The sequence below is a fragment of the Trachurus japonicus genome, chromosome 18 (assembly GCF_045865225.1).
Source record: "Trachurus japonicus isolate A0001 chromosome 18, Traja_1.0".
Lineage (NCBI taxonomy): Eukaryota > Metazoa > Chordata > Actinopteri > Carangiformes > Carangidae > Trachurus > Trachurus japonicus.
In genome coordinates this window covers 18,132,502-18,153,126 of record NC_140924.1, presented here as the reverse complement: position 1 = coordinate 18,153,126, position 20,625 = coordinate 18,132,502, and the positions used below count along the sequence as shown (strand labels likewise).

At 42.0% G+C, this 20,625-nt stretch overlaps 1 protein-coding gene across 10 annotated transcripts in view; it reads right to left on the bottom strand.

Moving 5' to 3' along the window:
- clcn3 (Cl-/H+ antiporter 3) overlaps positions 1–20,625 on the bottom strand; it is a 40,645-nt gene that overhangs the window by 11,000 nt on the left and 9,020 nt on the right. For 6 of the 10 annotated variants that reach the window (XM_085759168.1, XM_085759171.1, XM_085759173.1 and 3 more), the window contains 7 exons: positions 7,226–7,386; positions 5,315–5,414; positions 3,359–3,546; positions 2,794–2,916; positions 1,455–1,661; positions 1,047–1,127; positions 77–329 (listed from right to left, as the gene is read on the bottom strand). In XM_085759168.1, coding sequence (XP_085615294.1) covers positions 77–329; positions 1,047–1,127; positions 1,455–1,661; positions 2,794–2,916; positions 3,359–3,546; positions 5,315–5,414; positions 7,226–7,386 — 1,113 coding nt within the window. Of the gene's footprint in view, positions 1–76; positions 330–1,046; positions 1,128–1,454; positions 1,662–2,793; positions 2,917–3,358; positions 3,547–5,314; positions 5,415–7,225; positions 7,387–14,695; positions 15,030–20,625 lie in introns of those variants that run through there. The other 4 variants (XM_085759169.1, XM_085759175.1, XM_085759174.1 and 1 more) reach the window with 3 other exon arrangements.

Below are 20,625 nucleotides of genomic sequence, written 5' to 3'. Positions count from 1 at the left end.
AAACAAGGCTTTTACCAAGATGTTGTGGATCTAGTTGTCGTCTTACACATCACACATCCTGATCTGGAGTTTTTACCGAAGCGCGTTGACTTGCGCCGCCGACACCAGGCGATGTTGGCCCGGATGAAGAAGGCTCCCCAGAGACCGCCGAAGACCCCCAGCAGGATGAACGGGATGAGCTCGAACAGGTACCAGGGCGTGTGGTACTCAACGTAGAACAGCACCAGCCGGCTGTTTCCGAAGGGGTTGATGGAGCGCAGCACGAAGGCGGCCACGAGGGCGGCGAAGAAGGAGCGCCACAGCGTCTTGAGAGGGAAGTAGTAGCTCACCTGGAGGAGAGAGAGGAGAGGTTACAACGTCAGCGGTGGAAGAGTTAACACACTAAGGATGTCACAATTACTGGTTTTCACAATGAATCGTGATATTAAACACAATTAATTAATCGTAAAGCTTCCTAAACACGTCACTTTCCAAAATAGATTTTGTCTGAACGTGCAACTTTGTTTTCGTTCCGTTCGCGCTGCAGAACAGAGACGTGGCCGGGTGGTAAAACAGTTTGCCAGCCTGTAAGACATGCTAGAAAAAGCAGCAGCTGAAATATATCTAATACACATCACCACCTGCAGGAAACCCACCCGTCTTTGTGCACCAAACTAAATACTGGGTTACATTACGTTAATGTCAATTTACCCAATGTAACACTGACTTTAAATGTTAGCATGTCATTTGTGATTTTAAAAAAAAGATTAAGATAACCTAATGGCTTGAATATTTCAAACATTTCCCCTGGAGGATTAGTAATTGGTCCTTTATTAATAGATACTTCAAATATTTTGTGTATATAATTAGTAATAGTAACGTAATTATATCTTGACTAAATTTGATTTTACACATTCATAGTGTTGCGAAATTAATTAATGCATAATAATCTAAATATTTTGATTATTTCTCTGACAATAATCGTACCAAGAAAATCTATAATTGTGACGTCCCTACTATACACTAAGCAGAAGGTTGCGACTACTGCATCAAGACATTTCCTGTACCTCCTCCAAGCTGAAGAGAACTCCTCCTATCGGGGCTCCAAAAGCCACCGACACCCCAGCTGCCGACGCCGCTGAGAGAACCTGGGAGGACAAAACAAACGCACTTCAGCTGATGTGACGGCTTCTTAACTGTGCTCACAAACAACTACATTCACTCTGAAACACAAGATAAGATAAGATAATCCGTTATTTGTCCCACAGTGGGGAAATTTATGGGGTTGCAGCAGCAGACAACAGAAAAGAAATGTTTAGGACAGATAATAAATGGCAGAATAGCAGTAAAAAGAAAGCAGATATATAAAAAATATATAAATATCTTCTCATTTGAACCCTGTTTAGTGCTGCAGGGAGCACGGACTTAGCGATAACACACTCGTACGTAGTCAGACATCAGGAGTTCCCTCTCACCTCTCGTTTCTTGGCCTCGTTCTTGCTGTACTTGGGGAAGAGGTAGGAGAAGATGTTCCCACAGCAGCAGGCCACGTGGACCAGGGGGCCCTCCTTCCCCAGGCTGAGGCCGGACGCCACGGCCAGCACCAGAGTGATGGTTTTGATCATCAAGGTCCACTTGCCCAGGTAGCCCCGGATGATGAACCCACTCAGGATGGTCTTGATCTGCACAGTGAAAAGGAGCGGGTGAAGACACAGGAGATTAAAAGGAGAGAAAACGATGCTTTTACTCGACAAAAGAGCAGGATAACGACGTCCGACAAAGATTTCAGCCTGAGGTTGAGCCAGGATATCTTTTTTTTTCAATCCTTTTGAGTAAAATTTCCTCAGCTTTTGCTTCTGTTTCATCTCTGTCGGATTATTATTTTACTTTATTCCTTTTCCTGCCAACAGGTTCAAAGTCACCGCCGCCGACTACACACTTTCCCCAGCAGCACGGTCCTAGTTTTCTTGTTCCCACAGCAACAAAAAGGAAACGATTTTCAAAGCTCAAAACCGCTTTTTTCCAACAGTGCGGTCGAAACCTGTCCGATCTCTGCGCTGCCCCACTGAATTAACAATTTTAAGCCACTTCCAGGGGCATTAAAGGGGGAAAAGCTACGAGCGTGAATGACAAAAACAGAAAAAAGAGGAAGAAAAAGTGCAGATAACCAATAAGATCACTGTCAAAGCGAGTCGGGGGCAGCTGCAGAGATTTCATGCTCTGGTTCTGACACCCACAGCAAATCAATGCAAGAACCGAGGGATAAAACAGAAAATCAATCGTCCACAGAAATCCCACACACACACTCCCTCACTTTACTCACCCTGAAAGAGAAAGAGAAAGAGAAAGAGAGAGACGCTCAAGTACGAAAAGAGAAGCTGACTGACCTCATACAGTAAATTTAAATGATTGGTATCAAATCTTTTACATTTATAGGTTCAAAACTATCCTATAACTAATCCAATAGGTAGAAATGACTTCCTCATGTCTGATTTGACGGATTTTTCCACAAGAACTTCAATGCATCACCAAGAGGAGGTTTTTCAAAATGGACCGTGTGAGAAATGTGGCTGCTAGAAAGTTTCAACAGCACTTTTGTAGATTCAGATTCAGATTCAGATTCTTCATTTCTCATTCTACATGTTAAAAACACAGAGAATGAAAAGTGTTTCACAGGACCAGTAAAGGAAAGATAAAGATAAAAAGAAAAGAGAAGACAATAAATATCCTAAGAACCAATATTAGGAACTAAAAACCTATATAATAAATAAATAAATAAATAAATAAGCATCTGTTGTGCTCCTTTCTCCTCACCTCAGGGATCCCCGAGCCGCAGGCGTACGGAGCGAACACCTTCACCAGGCAGACGGCCAGGAAGGCGAAGGACAGAGCCCAGTAGATGTACATGAAGTAGTTCATGATGTACGAGCCCGGACCCTGCAGAGAGGAACCGTCAATGACTTGAAACTCACATGCACCAAATATCCTATTGTATATAAACTATATTGTGGCCTAATGGTGGAGATTTAAATTTGTTTCTCCTACATCTTCATTTTCTGTAACAAAGCTGCTCCTGCTACATTTATCACTGCATTCAGGTTATTAAAGTAGGGAAAAGTTTTGGGGGTTACTGTGTCATGAAGCATCAGCCTGTGTAGTTCATATCTTAATATGATTCATTATTTATTGACTCCTTGCACTTTATGTGTTTTTTAACTTTTTTAAATGTTCTTTTTGTTGTATATGCCTGTGTGATGACAATAAACTAAACTAAACTAAAACTTGTATAAGAAGGGAAAATACAAATAAAGGTCTGGTTCTCTCTGAAGTATGAACTTGTCTTTTGAAGCGACAGAGAGACGCTGCTGTGTTAGTCTACCTCGGCCTGCCCCAGTATTAGCTCAGCCCAGCTCTTCCACTGGGGACACTTGTCCCGCTCAGCAAAGGTGGTCTCATTGGACGTCCAGCAGCACTGCTCGTGGTTGAACCACATGGCGCTCAGACACACGCCCTCCTTCAGGTCGTTCATCCAATCAGCAGCAATGTCAATAAGGCCAGCCAAAGCACCTGGCAGGAGGAGGAAGAAGAGGAGGAGGAGGAAGGAAAAGAGGGGGCGAAGAGGTGAAGGCAGGTGAGAGGAAGAAAAAAAAAAGAGAAAAAGGTGTTTTGTGCCAGTTAGCTCGCTAGTTGCGCTACCAGATTCCTACAAGCTTGTTACCAGTAGCCACGGTTACATGTGCATTGTTTTACAATCTGATTATAATCATTCTGATTATATGGACGCAAAATAAACTGATCCGATTAAAACTCGCCTGTACATGCATCAAGTAATTAATCAGAATAAATTCACTGTGACATGTGCAGTGAAGTTTTGCCGGTCAAAATTGTTGAAAACTTCCGTAAACAAGCGCCCCTCTCCCCGTGTTCCTGTTGCCTCCTCTGATCAAATCCACACGATGTGATCCAGTGGATCTTTATCATGTGCTGCAAACGTTACTCTTGTTTCTAGTTTTCTCTTTAGTGAAGCTGCAGCTACAACAGTTTATATTCTCCTGAGAGCTATGGGAGGGGGTCGACCGCAGCAGGACCCTCTCATAACAGCAACGGTCCATTAAAAAATAACAAGAAAACCAACATGAGCCAGTGGATGAAGGTCAGACTACTTTGATCAGATAAACCGTTGACATGGATCATGATCCAAAAATCGACTGGAATAAACCACCCATTTTGATCAGAAAGAAATTTCTGAATGAGCCTGGGCAGATTATAATTTTTTCAATCGACGTGTTTACATGACACAGTTTTATTCGGATCAGCATTTATTACTATTTTATTCAGTTTAATTGTGTCCATGTAAACAAGGCTAGTGTCACGGACAGCGTCCGGGAAGCCGAAACTAGGAAATGCTGGCCGAGTCGACCACTAAATAATAATATTAAAATAACGATAAACACGAAACTATATATTTATCGAAAATGGATCCATTAACAAGTGGGTAACGTAGATTCATCCACATTATTGTGAGACTCTTTTATAACCAAAAGCAAACTCCTCGTTGTCCCTTTAATAATTTTCCTTTCATCTGAATCCTTCTCCTAAACCTTAGCACCTTCCTCACGGCCAAACAACAGGGAAACCGACAGCCACGCTCCATAAATATTTACCTGAATAAACAAATCACTACAGCGTTATTCTTTACAGGAAATCTCCACATCGGAGGGCAGCAACGTCTCAGGATACATAACATTACTACATGTTAAAAAAATCAGTGTGATGGTCTGAGCTACGATAAATCCTTCATTTCACATTTTAGGCCAGTGTGTTCCAGGTCAGTCGAGTCTTTATCGGCCGAGTTACAGACTCATTTAGGCAGAAAAATGTCGGTCCGTATGTCAGATCGTTTTATGATTTGGATAAAAGCAGAGGAACATTATGAACCCATTTCTCATTTGTTTTCCTTCAGAGAAGCTAAAAAAACGAGGCAAATTTACTTTGACTCGCTGCTTCTGACTGGGTGATACAAAGACTGGTTGGATTTCTTCCTCATGCTTGTCAGGAAAAAAGAAAAAATATATAAATAATGTGTGAGATTTGAAGGGTTACAGGTCTCGGCCGGGTCATGTTGTGTTTTTATGAGAAGTGGGTGAAAGAGAGCGAAAGACAGAAGAGACGAGCTGGAAGACGGAGCGTGGGCTGCCTGAGGCGAAGCATGTGAGAGTCACCAGCGGAGACGGAGACAACAGTTGTGTGTCTGTGTGTTTGTACAGCATGTGTGTGTCTGTCTGTGTGTGTGTGTGCGTGTGTGTGTGTGTGTGTGTGTGTGTGTGTGTGTTACCTGAGGCCAAGCCGGTTAACGTCACCACCAGCCACCCAGACCAGGCATCGTACAGGCTCTTTGTGAATTCCCATGCCGACTCCTTTTTCTTAGCATTTATCTGAAAACACACGAGGGGGGAAAAAATATTATAAGGTTGAGTTTCTTTTGCTGGCGATGATTCAAGTAAGTCAAAGGTTTGTAGCCGCGAAGTCCTTCAGAGATCTGCTCGTGTGGCACGGTTTCAACTGTTGCTTCAATAAAATGTTGATTACACTGTTTGCTTTGCTTTTGTATGGACGGCAGCTAAGAACGGGTTATAAAAACAATGTTTGTCCAGGTATTCAAACATTATTCAAATTCCCAGAGTTATCGTTTCCAGGAGCGCTCATTGCACTAAAACTCATTGAGTAAATGTTTGGATAGAGGTGTTGACCGAGACAGGTGAATCAGTGACGCGCAGGTGTGGTGCAGGAAGCCGGTAGTTTATTGTGTGTCACCTTTCATGTGTTTCATTCATGATCAAATTCCTACGCTGATTAACACACGACTACATTTTATTCTACGGATCGCTGCCAGTTCTTCATGTAATTATTTGAGCAGCATTGCACAACATGTGTTACAAGATACTGGATATACTCTACTGACAAATAAAAGGAAGTGCAGTGCAAGATGTGTGACGTTAAAGGGATAGTTCAAGATTTTGGCAAACTGGTCCATTGCCATAATCACTATAGTTTTAGGAGTAGGTGCGTTACCTTTATTTGTCGGTGCAAAGCTATTTTTAGAGCAGTGGAGCAGAGCCGCGAGCTGCTCAGAGCTACGCTACGGAGGCTAATGGAATTTCTTGGTTTCCCTCATCAAACTCATCAAATACACAATTTAACAACTCCAAAACGCTCTGGTGGACAAGTTGTGACCTGCACATTCACCAACGTTACCAGACAGAGTTGTTTTCGAGGTAAATGCAGAAACTGCTTGATCAAAAACTGCCCCCGACGGGAACGCACATCAGCGGTTTTGCATGAATTTACCCGACTGGAAACACTGACTGTTTATCTTTTCTGACAGTAAAATCATATGTATGCATAGATACAGTTTGTGAGTAATCCAGTACTCATTCATAAGTTAACAAGAGTACTTTAATATCGAAATGACTGAAATTCGTTCTTCATTTCTACCATTAAAAGACAAAAATCAATCTTTCTGTCGGTACTCTGAGCTTCTTCTATCAGCTGTGAAGCCACAGAGGCTGAAACTTGCTGATCTAACAGACTTGGTTCTTCTTTTGTTGGACCCAAACAAACTGTTGCTGCAGGAAACATGCGACATTTCACTTCCTGTGCTGTGGAGAACTTTTCGCTGACGCCAGTTGATGCGAGAGCTTAATGACCTGGAAATAAGCCAGGTCACATAAATACCTCTGATGTTTAGTCACGAGACAACTCTGACATGTTTCAAACAAAGTGTGTCTTGTGTCCCCTGTCTGATTGGACAGTAGCGGTGCCAAAAATAATGGTTTCAAAGATGCATTGAGATCCTTAATGGGACAATTCTGAATCGATGCAGTTTTGTCACATAATCGTTTTTCAAATTCAAATAATTCATTCAAGTGTGAAGACAGTGATTTATTTTATATTAAAGCACAATGCCAAGATTTATGTTTTGTTTTTGAGAAATGAACAACTGCACCTTTAAGTACGCTTTTCTTTTTCTTTGTGTGTTCAGACTCCAAGGAAGCTGCTGTATTGTGGAAATGCATTTAAATTATATTTTCTATTTTATTTCATGTAATAAAAAATGTTATCTTATGTATCTGACTATTTTTGTCAAATAATGAAACAGCCATATGTGGCAATGCACACCACTATTGGACAGGTGTGTGAAAGTATAAAACAGTCTATGACGGCCAATCAGAATGGGGCTCCTCACCTTCCTGTGTCTCTCGCGGTCCTTGCACTTCTCGCGGACCCAGTCGATGGTGTGGAAGTCGTCGTAGGTCCCCACACCCGGTATGGGCTCCTCTAGGAAGTCCAACAGGTGTGTGGTGCTGCTGGGAGCCCCGCCCCCGTTAGACATGGCGTAGTTAGACCCTGAGGAGGAGAAACACACAGAAAGCCTTAAATCAATATCGTAGAAAACGGTTAAGAGGGATATATACAAGAAGTTAAGTAGTAGAAGTCCAAAAAGGCTAAATATAAAGATGTGATGTCGTTGTTTTGGCCGTGCTGCTCTGCTCCGCTGTTACAAATGATCCTGAGAAACAAAAAGATCCATCTCTGCTCTGCCTCCTGCTGCTGGCTGCACATCGAGCTACATCGTCCCCATCAGAAACACTGCAGAGCCTCACCGCACATTCACCACGGAGATCTAACGAAAACCCCAACCCTTCAGAAACAACAACACAGCCGCGCTGACAGAAACCTGCGAGGCCTCTAGTCCGTCATCTCATCTGGAACGAAAAAAATAAAGCGCCACGGCAGAGGAGGTTTTATGTGAACTGCTGACACATCTGAATGAGCAAACTGTGCTGAAACACCTGGAGGAAATTCACATTTTGCTCTCCCTGCTGGTCTGAGACGCAGCTCGCTGTGTGTGGGAGGATGTCTCCATCTACGCAGATCATATTTTATATTGTGTATTTTGAAAACCCAGCAATCGTCCGCTTCTACTAGGGCTGGGTTTAAAATAGAGATTTTCGGATTCATATTGATCTTTATTAAAAAGATCCGATAGCACTGCAGTGTTGCACCAACCATGTTTCCATTCACTTGTCGATCGAATTATCTGAAGATCAATAAAAATATTAATGCGAATAATGCCGGTTCAAGTGTGTTTTCCATATAAGACCGTTAAATCGAATAAAAAGCCGTGCGCAATGTCACGTCATATGCTGATGCGATCATATTGGTGTATTAGATTGTTTTCTTGCAATTTACTTCTGGAGTGGGTCATGTTAAAGGGATATTTCAACATTTTGGCAAACTAGCCAATACTATAGTTTTAGCAGTAGGTTCGTTACCTTTAATTGTCAGTGCAATCTGTTTTTAGAACGGCGGAGCAGAGCCACGAGCTGCTCAGAGCTAAGCTACGGAGGCTCATGGATGTTGAACTATCCCTTTAAATAAATGTGCATCAATGTAACTGATTTTGAGTCAATTTAATGTAAACATTAATATTTTTTAATAAAACACCAGGTTAGAGAGTTCCATCTTTGTACAATTTGCAACAATAGTTTTGTGGAAATCTCTTCCATAACCAAGCAAATTGGTAATAAAACTGAAATCTCTCTAAATGAATCAATATCGAATCAGGACCTAGTGAATCGGAATCAAATCAATTCAGTAAATCAGTAGTGATACCCAGCCCTAGCTTAGATGCTCTCTGTGCACAAACCAGACCCGTTACATCTCGAAAACGAGGTAAATGACATTTTAATTCTATTTAAACCCTTTAGCAGAGGCCTTGATGTGGCTTTCTCTTGGAGCCACATCTTGGATGTCTGGCGGTCTCATTAGTGCTGGTCTAATTGTTTTGGCTAAGGACAACAGGATTGCTTATAGGCTCTGACACAACAATGTATACAGTCAGCTCTCAATGACTTCAACATGACTGGGATTAGTGACACCACTTATCAACAATTAAACATGAGAAAAGAAAAACCAAAACAGAGTCAACATTGTCCGATGCCTTTAAATAGATGGGGACAGTGACTTTGCCGATAACAAAGACGGGGCTTATCAACATCGTTCATTACGTCTGATGTGTTCTGGCTGGATGCACAGATTCAATATGGCTGAATCACATCTGCACACACACACACACGCACAGAGCGGGAAAAAGCAGCCTAGAGGTTTATTCTCTCTGAGTCTTATCTGGAAAAAACATCACAAGAGTTACATGGCTGTTTTGTGGTAGTCGGCTGATGTGGCTGCATGACAAGGAAATTACTTACATGCAGTGATACGCTGTACTTCTCAACAATAAAACGTTTAAGTATGATGGGCCATTTCATAAGCTTTAAAATGCACTGTCACATGTTTTATCTGGCACAGAGTGCATTTGATAGATTAGGGAGAACCCGTCGATGGAAATGTCGTGAAATTGTCCGAGAGGCCGAGGCTCAGCTTCCTACGCGTGATGACAAATATGTGCGACTTCTTCATCTGCAACACAAAAGCGGCACTGTGTGTGAGACGATGACAAAAGGGGAGACACAGAGCAACAGTTGTAGCTTCTGTTCAAGCGTTCAAGGGGGCAAAGTGGAAAATATTTGCTGCTCGCTTCAAATACTGACACAACTCAAGTACAGCTTGTTTGTCTCGTCTCTGTACTGTACATTCACCAATATCATAGTCATCTAAACGCAGGTGTTATGTGCGGGGCTTCCCCCCAAATAGTCCACCAAGTGCTAGTCGACCAAGAACTCATTAGTTGACCTAAATTTCATTGGTTGATTGGTCGCAGAAAAAAAACCCACAACAACAACAACATTTGGAGCCGTGTCTTGTCAAAATTAAGTCAAAATCTATATGACTGAACTGTTTATGAAAGGTTAGAAGGCTTTTAATTTGAAGGGCCAGTTACAGGAAGTCCTGACACTCACTCAGTCAGTTTTTTTGTTGTTGTTTTATTTACACGGCAGGTCCCGGCAATATTGCGATTGTTAGACAGTTAACTACTGTATTACTATCATGTCAGGCAAGAAATCTAAAATCTGGGATCATTTTGAGATATTATTACTGCTTTGTATTTCTCTGTAATGTAGCAAACTGTTAACAATATTACTTGCTATCTCAGCCATGGAATTCAAACTGTCTTGTTGTTCCCCAACGTATATCATTATCTGCGACGATTAGTCGACTAATGACGAGAACTGGTCGCCCAAGAAAAGGTTTGGTCGGGGGCAGGCCTAGTAATGTGTGTGTTTGTTAATGTTGATAACAGCAGTGCTAAATCAAGCAGCAAACACAAAGTATGTAAAGTGAAGACAATTATGAAGAACCAAAAGTGAGACTCCCATCTTTACATCAGAAATAAACATGTTTACGGCCTGGTAGTGGTACTATGACTGGCTGATTTCCACCTCCATTACAACTGTGCAGGGAATCCCTCCTCCTGGTGCTGCCAAGGCGGCGTTGGCAGAGCAGCCCACTGAGCTTCACATCTGCTCTTCAAAAATGTCACTGAGGCTACAACGTCCATCTTTATTGACACGCTATGGTAAAATTACAGTCAGGGACGACTTCTATGAATTCGAGTCCAAGTGAAAAAGCATCTCAGTTTATGTAATTTGGCTCATTTCGTCCCTATGCTGACAAATTAGCACAGAGCAAGAGAAATAACCGTTTTATGGAGTAAATTCAAAACAAGTAGCCTAGTGTTTTACCAACAGTTTTCTGATTGATTGGCACAGTAACGCTGGACATTGTCCAGGTTTTCGATGCCTGAATCAGAGATACTAGTTTCTTGATCCTCAAGTAACTCATTCTTTTTTCCTCAGACTTCGTAGCATTGAGGTTAGGCCATGTGTTGACAATCCATCCACATGTTTATTAGCCTCCTTGAATGTAGATCATTTTCTATATGTTGGGATCTGTGATGATCCAAAACAAAGGTGCCTCAGCATTGTTTACGACTATGCGCAGAAGTCCACCATACATTTTTCCTTCATGTTTTTTTTTTTTTTTTAATCTTCTGAGGATAACTACAGCAGGATACCATCAAACAATATCTCGTTTATGGCCATTAACCCTTTAAAGTAAACATTGACATCAAAAAATCCCAGACATGGTTCGACCTAAGGCTATAAAACAGATGGTAAGGTGGAATTGAGACATCTGAAAGTCCAGAAGGAGTGTAAATTAGAAGCTGCTTTGTATCAAACCATATACATCTCAATTTAGAATAAAGCCTTTACACGCTTGCAAAAATGTCCTCCTCTGTAACTGAGACATGAGCGGAGGATAAAAACCCGCTTCCCAAAGACGTCTCGCATTATGAATGTGGGCCATGACAGCGGCTTTGAAAGCTCGGCTTATTAGCTCATATCGCTGCCTTTGATGTTCGCTGCGACGTAAGAGAGGAGAAAATGAGACGAAAACCCTTTGGTGGGAATTTCTGTAAGAAGCAAGAGACAAGTCGGGTGCAGTTTTCATCTGACCAGCCGATACATGTCCTGCCCAGGTCGGAGGAAGGAAACTGAGAGTAAAAGCTACGACGATTTTGACTGTTGTTGTTGTGGAGTCAGCAGCAGTGAGGGACTGAGGCTTGGCAGCGAGACTGATACTATCTGTCTCCATTTTGATTTCAGTGATGGCTAAGGTCTGGATGTTTGGGACGCACAGGTTTGGGATGATGACGATGATGATGACTCAGTTGTTGACTCAATAACAATAGGGGTCTGATATGGAAGTCTAGGTTTTTGCAAAGCAGCTGAGGTACACTTATCTGGACCAATCAGAAAACAACTATAAAAACAATCATGAGTAGTAGTAGAGACTTTGTAACTCCATCTGATTTAAAAGAGCTTTGACCTTCACCAATTATTCCACATCCCAAACCAGGACTTGACTAAAAACCAGGATACATGTGAACATACTCATGGTTGCATAATTTCCTATTTTGCCAGAACTTTTATTCCATGTTGGACAATTATCTGTGGGCTGTTGGCTTTAGATTGTAATGTGAGAGGCTCCCATTTATTTTTAATGCTGACCAAGCTAGCCATTATACAAGCTGTCAGGGGCTAATGTGGTGCAAATACAGCATCCTGGGTGACTGTCAGTTTACTGCTGGGGGGAAATGTTACGTAGTTTTCTATAGTAACTTCTGTCACTGGTGATAATTAGATTGTTTTGATTCTGATATATGGGATAACTGAACTATTTCAACAGCATTGTTGAGTCCAAGTTTCCTTATTGGACTCAAGTCGGTGAGGGTTTTTCTCCTAGTAAGATTTCTTTCAGCGTTCAGAGCAGGATGTAAAAGTAAAACTTCTGTTCTGTCAGAGAAGCATTGCCATAATAAATCTTCCGTGAAGGGACTGGACACTGTGTTCCTGTCACCATACCTTGGGTTTCTGAGCACAGAGCCAGAATGTTTCCTGAACAAACACAGGGATATGAACTGAAGACACTGCATCTTATATTGATTTTTTTTTAATAGGCCTTAGGTTGTGATGATAATGACTTTGAACTGCATCTCGGAGTGTGTGTCCTGGTGTGCATGGGCCACAAACGTGCAATAAAGATTTCATTCATTCAGAAATTCCTGCATACATGTTGACGAGCAACTTTGCATCTACAACCGACAAGATGGAAATGTTTAAAACACTTATCTTAACCTGATTTTGGCCAGTCATTTGTAATAAATACATGAATTATCAAAAGAAATGTGGAAGAGAGTCAGAAAATAATAAATATACACCGATCCATTGATTTGAAATAAGACAAAACATGACATGACTTCAGACGAAAAGCAAGAAAACTACTAAACATGCAGTCGCAGCAGAAATGCTGACAGAAACACAAACACATTTACTGCAATATCCGCTCAGCAAAGACGAATCTTTGTGGTTTACTAAATGTTTTATAGTACATGCTGCCCCTGAAAAGAGGGAAGGGAGGAATTTCAGCATTTCCAAAGAAGAAACTGAGGATTTGACTGATGAGAAAGCAGACGGGCCTGTGTCAGTGATGCCGCACTGTTGAGGCCCGTCAGCCGAGGCAGGAGCACGGAGCCGAGCGAGGCTGATGCCATGGAAAACAGACACCGAAGGCGAGTGCATGCGAGCACGTCGCCAGTGTCGCACACCCCATGGTTCAGCAGGCATGCAGGCAGAAGAAGATACACAAACACATAGAAAAATAAGGCTTTTCTACTTGTGTGCGTTATCACAGTGACAGTGCTGTTCTTGTTCAGCCGACATCAGAGGCAAAAAGCCACGTCAGTGCGCACGCAGCCAGACAAGCTGTCAATAATACCACTTCTCTAAATGAACAACCAACAAAGCTGTGAAGCAACCGCCGCTCGCCAGTCGTGTGTTCAAAGCTTTCTGGCTGCGACAGGCTTGAAAAAAAAGAAACCCAGGTTTACACCGGCCCTCTAACGAGAAGGACCACTAGCTGCATTCCCCTGTCTTAGGCCTACTATACTACTGTTAAGTAAATCAGATCAGGGAGGTTTAGAGGCAGCTGGCTGGGACGCTGTGGGTCAGCGGGGTTGGAATAGGGTTAGTCTGCTCAGCCGTCATGTGATCGGCCTCATGGACTGACCCTCACAACCTGCTTGTGGCCTGGGAGAGGCCTGTTGTTGACCGACGCCAGGCTCATGATGAGCAGACTGGAGGAATCCCCCGCTAATGGATCAACAGAACACAGTCTGAACAGCCCGAGGACTCACAGGACCCCTTTACACAACTTTCCCCTGTGTGTTTACATACAGTTAGACAGGCTGGCTTTATGAGTTGAGACAAGGCCACGGCGTTTAAGGTGATTGACCTCAGAGAGATCGACCCATTACACCAAAAGATACAGAGGAAATAAAGCCATACATGACATGTAGGGACGTCTGCAGGCTGAAGCTGTGAACGTAGGCAGCAGAGGATGTGTCCTAAACTCACTAGGGGCCTTTTGTCTCTGCTCACTCACCGTTACAAAAAAAAACAAAACACCTAACAAGGCCTGGAGGAACCAAGAGTACACAATTGAACGGAAAACTCCCCGAAGAAGGGGCCGCACCGGAATAACAAACAAGCACTGACAATTTTGTTGTTGTTGTACAAGCAGCGGTAATTTGTGTGTGCGACATAGAGGCTGATGGATGTGATGAATCTGGCCAACAGGTGTCCTCTCACTGCAGGTAGGTTGCTTTGACAACAACACACACACACACAGCCTACCATCCCTGAGCATCCACAGCTTGTGTGTGCATGTGTGTATGTGTATGTGTGAGGATATTAAAATGGATGCCCATGATGATGGTCTCTTTAGTTGCTGCTGCTGCTGCTGCTTAAAGGCCCAAGCACGAGCCTCCACATACTCAGCCTTTATCTCTGCTTTATGTGCTCACAGTCACACACTCACATACACTGACATGCACACACACTGCTGGTTAATCATCAACAGAGGTGAATGGTGAAACTAGCTGCACTGTTAGCCGATGTCATTTATAGCTATGGCAGCTCTTAATCCATTATACTCCCGTGCCTCACACCGACCCCAGAGGAGGAAGCGTCCGGGCAACCTGCTCCTGTCTGCCCGCCATATGGTCACACGGACCCGCTGTGCGAGGAGGAGGAGGAGGAGGAGGAGGAGGAGGTGGAGGAGGGCGGCCTCTGTCATCATGAGGGGGAAAAGGGGAGAAAGAGAAAGAGAAAAGGAAGACGGGGATGTGGCGTACCTTTTTTAGGGATCTCCTGCAGGGGGATAGTGTCCCCTCCCCCGTCGTAGGGCAGATAGGGGTCGGCCGCCGCGTCCTCCTCCTCCATGTTGACACGGAGCTAACAGCTAAAGCTAAAACTAGGGCTTCACTACGCACTGCTCGCCGTGTGTGTGTCTGTCGCTGCTGCCATGTTTACCAGAGGAAGACAAGCGGGGCTGTGTGAGTGTGTGTGAGAGAGAGAGCGAGTGCGAGTGTGTGTGAGAAAGAGAAAGAGTGTGTGTATATGTGTTTGTGTGAGTGCACAGTCCGCTCTGCCTCCCCCCCTCCCTCCCGTTTTCTTTCTCGCTCCCTCTCCTCCACTGCAGCAGCTGACTGCTAGAGCTGCTGATGTCATCACACACACACACACACACACACCGGGAAAGGCGATCACACCAGGCCGGTCGGTCAGCCCTGCCTGCTCGGTTGCTAGGGGAGATCAGTGAGCCCTGCCTGTCTGCATGGGACAGACCAAGGCGCCGGGTCACAGGGTGTGTGCGCGCGCGTGTGTGTGTGTTTGGAAGGGAGGTGAGTTCTAGAATGGAATGTTCCATTGTGAGCCAGTACAGGGGAGTTGATTAGTTTGTTTTAATAATAACTTCAGTTTATATAGCGCCTTTCAAGACACCCAAGGTCGCTTTACAGTGAAAAATAAATTAATGAATTAAGTTAAATAAAAATAAATTGTTTATAAATGTTTTAAAAGGTTAGCATTAGCCTAGTAGAACAGGGAGAGGAGCTTAATGACAGGTGTGCTACGGCTACATTATGAAAGAGCTGGTCATTTGGCAACAGTTTCAAAGTAAATTTAAAACAATAGATAGATTTTTTTTTTTAAAAAAGAAAAATCTATTTCCAGGCTCTTAATTGTAAATGTTTCTTTTTTTTTTATCATGTGTGACATGAAATCGATTTATATTGAATTCTATTGGTTGGTTTAGACCAGGCATGGGCACACTAAGGACTGTTAATCCGGCCCATTAAAAGTTATAGCAAAGACCACAAACTTTGATGCACTGGCAAAAAGAGAGGACAACACTTCTCCCACTAAAATGTTTTTCTTTGACTTTTGGGTAATTTCTTTTGACTTTTACATGTCATGTATGTTAGTTCACACAAATCCTCTCCATCCATCTGGTACTGGCCCAGCCCAGCCATTAAAATTTAAAACTCATTGTGGCACCCCGAGCCAAAAAGTTTGCCCGCCCCTGGTTTAGACACTCATTACAGAGGAGATATTTACTGCCCTCTTGTAAATCAAGCAACTTGTGCCACCATTCATTTAATAAAAGAAATAATATATTTATATGTAGTATAATAATATAAATCAATTTAACAACGGTCAACTGAGGCGTTGTATTAGTTGCATTAGCATCAACATAAAAATATCTATCCCAGCATAAACAAACTTGACAAATGTTAGCGTTAGCGCTCTTTTACTGCAACAAAGTGCATTATTTGAGGAAAAAAAATTAAAAAAAATTTTTTTTTTAAAAAGTAATAGTTAATAATGAATAAATATTAGTGTTCAGTGTTGACGGGTGATTTTCCCACGACACAGAAGAATCAGATGATGCTTCTGGCAGGACACTGAGTCAGACCACATGCTAATAATCATTTTGACTATGTTGCCTTCAGCTATGGAAACTTCAAAACAAAATTAAGAAAAGCAATTATTAGTTCCATGTAACGCACCAAACCCCAGACACTGGATTGGCTCATGTTACTAATATTAGCCAGATGTGATCTATCCATATTAAATACAGTTTCTTTGTCGGTGTCCTTCTAAAATGACATTCAATAAGTCATTACTGATTCAGTTATTTTATTGCCATAGTAACCCATGGCCTGATTTTACCTTACAGCAACGCCTGAGCTCATTTGGATTAAAATAATCTCAATGCAATGAGGTGTAAAGGTTTTAGGAGGAGAAAGCAGTGTTGGTACATGAATAATTGGCACCAGAAGAAACTCTTAAAATTGAGGTAGTGGAAGTGGCATCAGAAAGGAAACATTCATATCTGAACATCTGTAGTTGCAGCCCTGAGAGATGAACGATGAAACTGCAAGCAGTATTTGTCCAATTCAACCCAACATCACTTCAAAATGAAATGAAAGAAAGCTTTGTGACTGCACAAAGGAGTAAATAAATAAATAAACAAATAAACACATGCTCATGAGAGTTATTAGCTTATTTTCCTTGTTGACTTTGGTTATTTTTGAATTACTTCCATTGCAGCTGCAGCAGTGTGCAAAGAGAAAAAAATGAACTGCAGCAAAAAAAAGAAAAGTGGTTACAATGTCGGAAACACAGCAGTTACTCAATCTTCCTCTCTGGTGTTGACTCTTCTGGGAGGATATGAAACCACAACATGTGAGATATCATCTGGACATCTCAGAAGCATTATGTGGCAGCTTGTGCAAGAAGACAGACTCCACCGGCTTCTTACAGAGAGACACCTCCTGGTTTCCATCGCTCTAACACAGTCACTGTGTTTCAAGGCAGACGCTGTTTTGTAAACTTGTGTGTTGATATTATTATATGAAACAATGAAACTAAGTTGTGTCCTCCTACATCCTTTGCAGTTCCCAGGCTTTAACACTGCCACCCTGACATATGTGCACATTGTAATTATGATCTAAACAGACTGTCATATCACTACATCTACATGGCCCCTTACCTTTTTTTTTTAACCAGGGCTCCTGTTGCTAGGCAGTCGCACAGGTGATGTCAGCCATAGTCTATTATCACCCTCCTCAACAAGTCCCGTCAGGACGTAAAAGAACAACAAAACCTCCAAATCCAAGACTGAAACAGTTTCTGTAATCCAGCAAGTCAAAAAGAGACCAGACTTAAATCCGTGTCAGTTCAAGAGCCAAAGTTTTCCCAAAGAAGAAAGTTTCGGCACAAAAAAAAGGAATCTCCATGGGGGCTCATAGTGATCCAGCCTCCTGCTCACACTGCAGACTTGGCTGAGAGACGAGGAGGAGGAGAAGGAGGAGGAGGAAGGCTTTACAAGCTTTTCCTGTGAACCCACCCCTCACCATTACGTAAAAATAGCGCGCACACACACAGGCAGTGCAACAACTTCAAGGCGGGCCGTTCATCTCAGAGATTTCCTGAAACACAAGCTCAGTCACACGGACAAACTGGTTCGCAGGAATGTAAAGCACACACGTTGTCTGGGTGTCACTCACAAATCAAGACCGGCGACTCATAACACAAACGTTCAAACAAACCTCCATGCACTCGCTCTGCATAATGTGTGTTTGTGTGTCTGTGTGTGCAGGAGCAGTGACAGTGTAAAGTGTTGGTGGTTAGAGTTACTCTGTACTTTCTCCTCCTGTGGTTAACTGGCCCACAGGTCCAGTTTCACAGTAAAAGAACAAGAGGAGACAGTGACATGTGAGCCGACCCCTCGGCCTCGTACATAAACACACATACAATAAACACAAGCTCGGTTAATACAGTGATTCAGCAAAAAAATTAATAACTCAAACACTGGAGGGAAAACACCAAATCATTAGCTACAGATTAATCCTCAAGACTCCAGAGTTTCCAGCTCCAACATGTAGAAATTCATCAGGCAACTTGAAGCAACTGGTGCTTCAAATGTGAGTATATATGTTTTATATATATATGGATATTTATGTTGTATGTAGTATACATAAATGTATATTGATAATATGGATATTTACTGTATGAAGTATTGATATGGATATTTATGTAGTATATATGTTTATGTATGTAGTATATATGTATATGATATGGATATTTATGTAGTATATATGTTTATGTATGTAGTATATATGTATATTGATATGGATATTTATGTAGTATATATAACCACGATAAGTTAGAAAGGGGTGGGAATTAAAAAAAAATAGTGCATACTTCTTTTTCGACCTTGTGTGTATATTGAGTTGATGATACTAAAATAAAAATAAAATTCATTCATTCATTCGATATTATCTTTTACATGTGCTGCTGTATGTTTATTCTAAGCCCTGTCAGCGACCCAAAAACACTTAACTGAATCAAATAAAAAGGCAGTTCATCTTAATTATCCAATTGAGACAGTCAGGAAATAACCTCTCGGCTCAGCCAACACTTAAAACAAGAGTTTATACAGGACAGGGTTGTTTTTTTTTAATCCCTTGTATAAACACACTGGTGGTTTGCCAACCTCAGTGCTTGTTCTGTGTTCAAAGAGAGACACCAAATCAAACACACGACGACACGGGAACGTTTCCATGTGGAAGCGCAGGCAGCAGTCAAACACAACAAGCCGACAACACGTCTGACACAACGCTGAGTGGACGTGAGCTGGAGAAAATGGAGGGAACGAGAGAGGGTTCAGCACATGGACTCAAAACAACAACAACAAGACAGAGAGAGAGGATGCAGCAGATCAGATGGTGAACGGAGACACCAGATCTACCAGTCAGGCTGCCACGAGCTGCTGAATGAATGAGAAACACGGCACTGGGATGGCAGGTATGACGCAGCCAAACGAGCATCACATCCAGCAGGAAGTGAGGTAATGGTGGTCTGACTTTACAAAACTCAGCATTAAAAAAACACACGCTGCTTTCAAAGTGCATCGTAAATCAGTGTTTTATTTAATAAGCTAAAACCACTCCAGTCTCGCTTGCACGCCACGCTCAGCTCCACCTTAAAACTCTAAAAGCTATATTTAGCCCAGAAGATGACGCACTGAGGCTCGGCCATGTGTGTCTGTATTGTTACTACCACTCATCCTTGATTGCTACCTGACAGGAAAATCCACACAAGACAGAGAGGAGGAGGTGCAAAGTGTAAAAAAAAAAAGAAAAGAAAAAGAAAACACAGCTCACACAGAAGATGTAGTGAAAACCAGGAAGGAGACAGGAAGCAAGAACATTAAAGAGGTGATAAGGTCAAGATGGTGGATAGAACAAACAGGAAGGAGGAGCAGGCAAAACTGTGAAACTTTGTAAAGTAACGATTGGCACAAGATGGAGACAAGACAAAGAACGACTGAGGAGGAAATAAACAAAACAGAGCTGCAAGAGCCTTTAAGATGGTTATAAAGCTACGTATTCACTTATATTTAAATGGAAAGTACAAAGAGAGACTCATAAAGACATCACTGATAATTATTAATAAATAAGCCTAGTTATAAGATCTATAAATAAAAAAGTAAGCAGCTCTATTGATGCCTGTATTCATTGTTACATTTTTTTAATAAATGTATCTGAATTCACAACTTTCAACAGCTCTACTCTTACTCATATTGGGATATTGATTTCAAGTTATTGATTTCCCGAGCCAATTTCATGTGTCAAACATCTGTCCATGTTTGTAATAAACATGGTAAGATCAATGTTGTGCACGTTACTTTTAAAAAGTGATTAGTTTAAGTTAATAGTTACCGTACTTTCCCCAAAAACTAACAGAGCTAGGAACTGAATTACTACATAATAAAAGTAACTAATTACCAGGAAAAGTAACTACTGTATTGCTTTGTATAGCGGCTGGCTATATAATGTACACTTGGTATATTATTTTGTGACGGGACTTCTTGAGTCAAGTTACGGCGAGTAACGGCGCATTTTATTGTCAGTAACGCTAACGCCATTAAAATGGGGGAAGCAAACTTTTTTGATTACTCGTTACTGAAAAAAGTAGCGCTGTTAGTTACGCCGTTATTCCCACCACTGGGTACGACACAGCAGAAAGCTCTGAAAAAGGTAGTAAGTTTGTTATTAAGTTGGGTTGTGATTGACAGAGCCAGCTCTATACACTGCATGAAGACAGTGAGATGTGGTCGAAACCTCTAAAAATGTTTTTTTTTGGATCAAAATATGTCACATATTTTCACGAGCAGGGACCAAATTAGCAACTGTGTGTCTCTGTTTGAACTTAA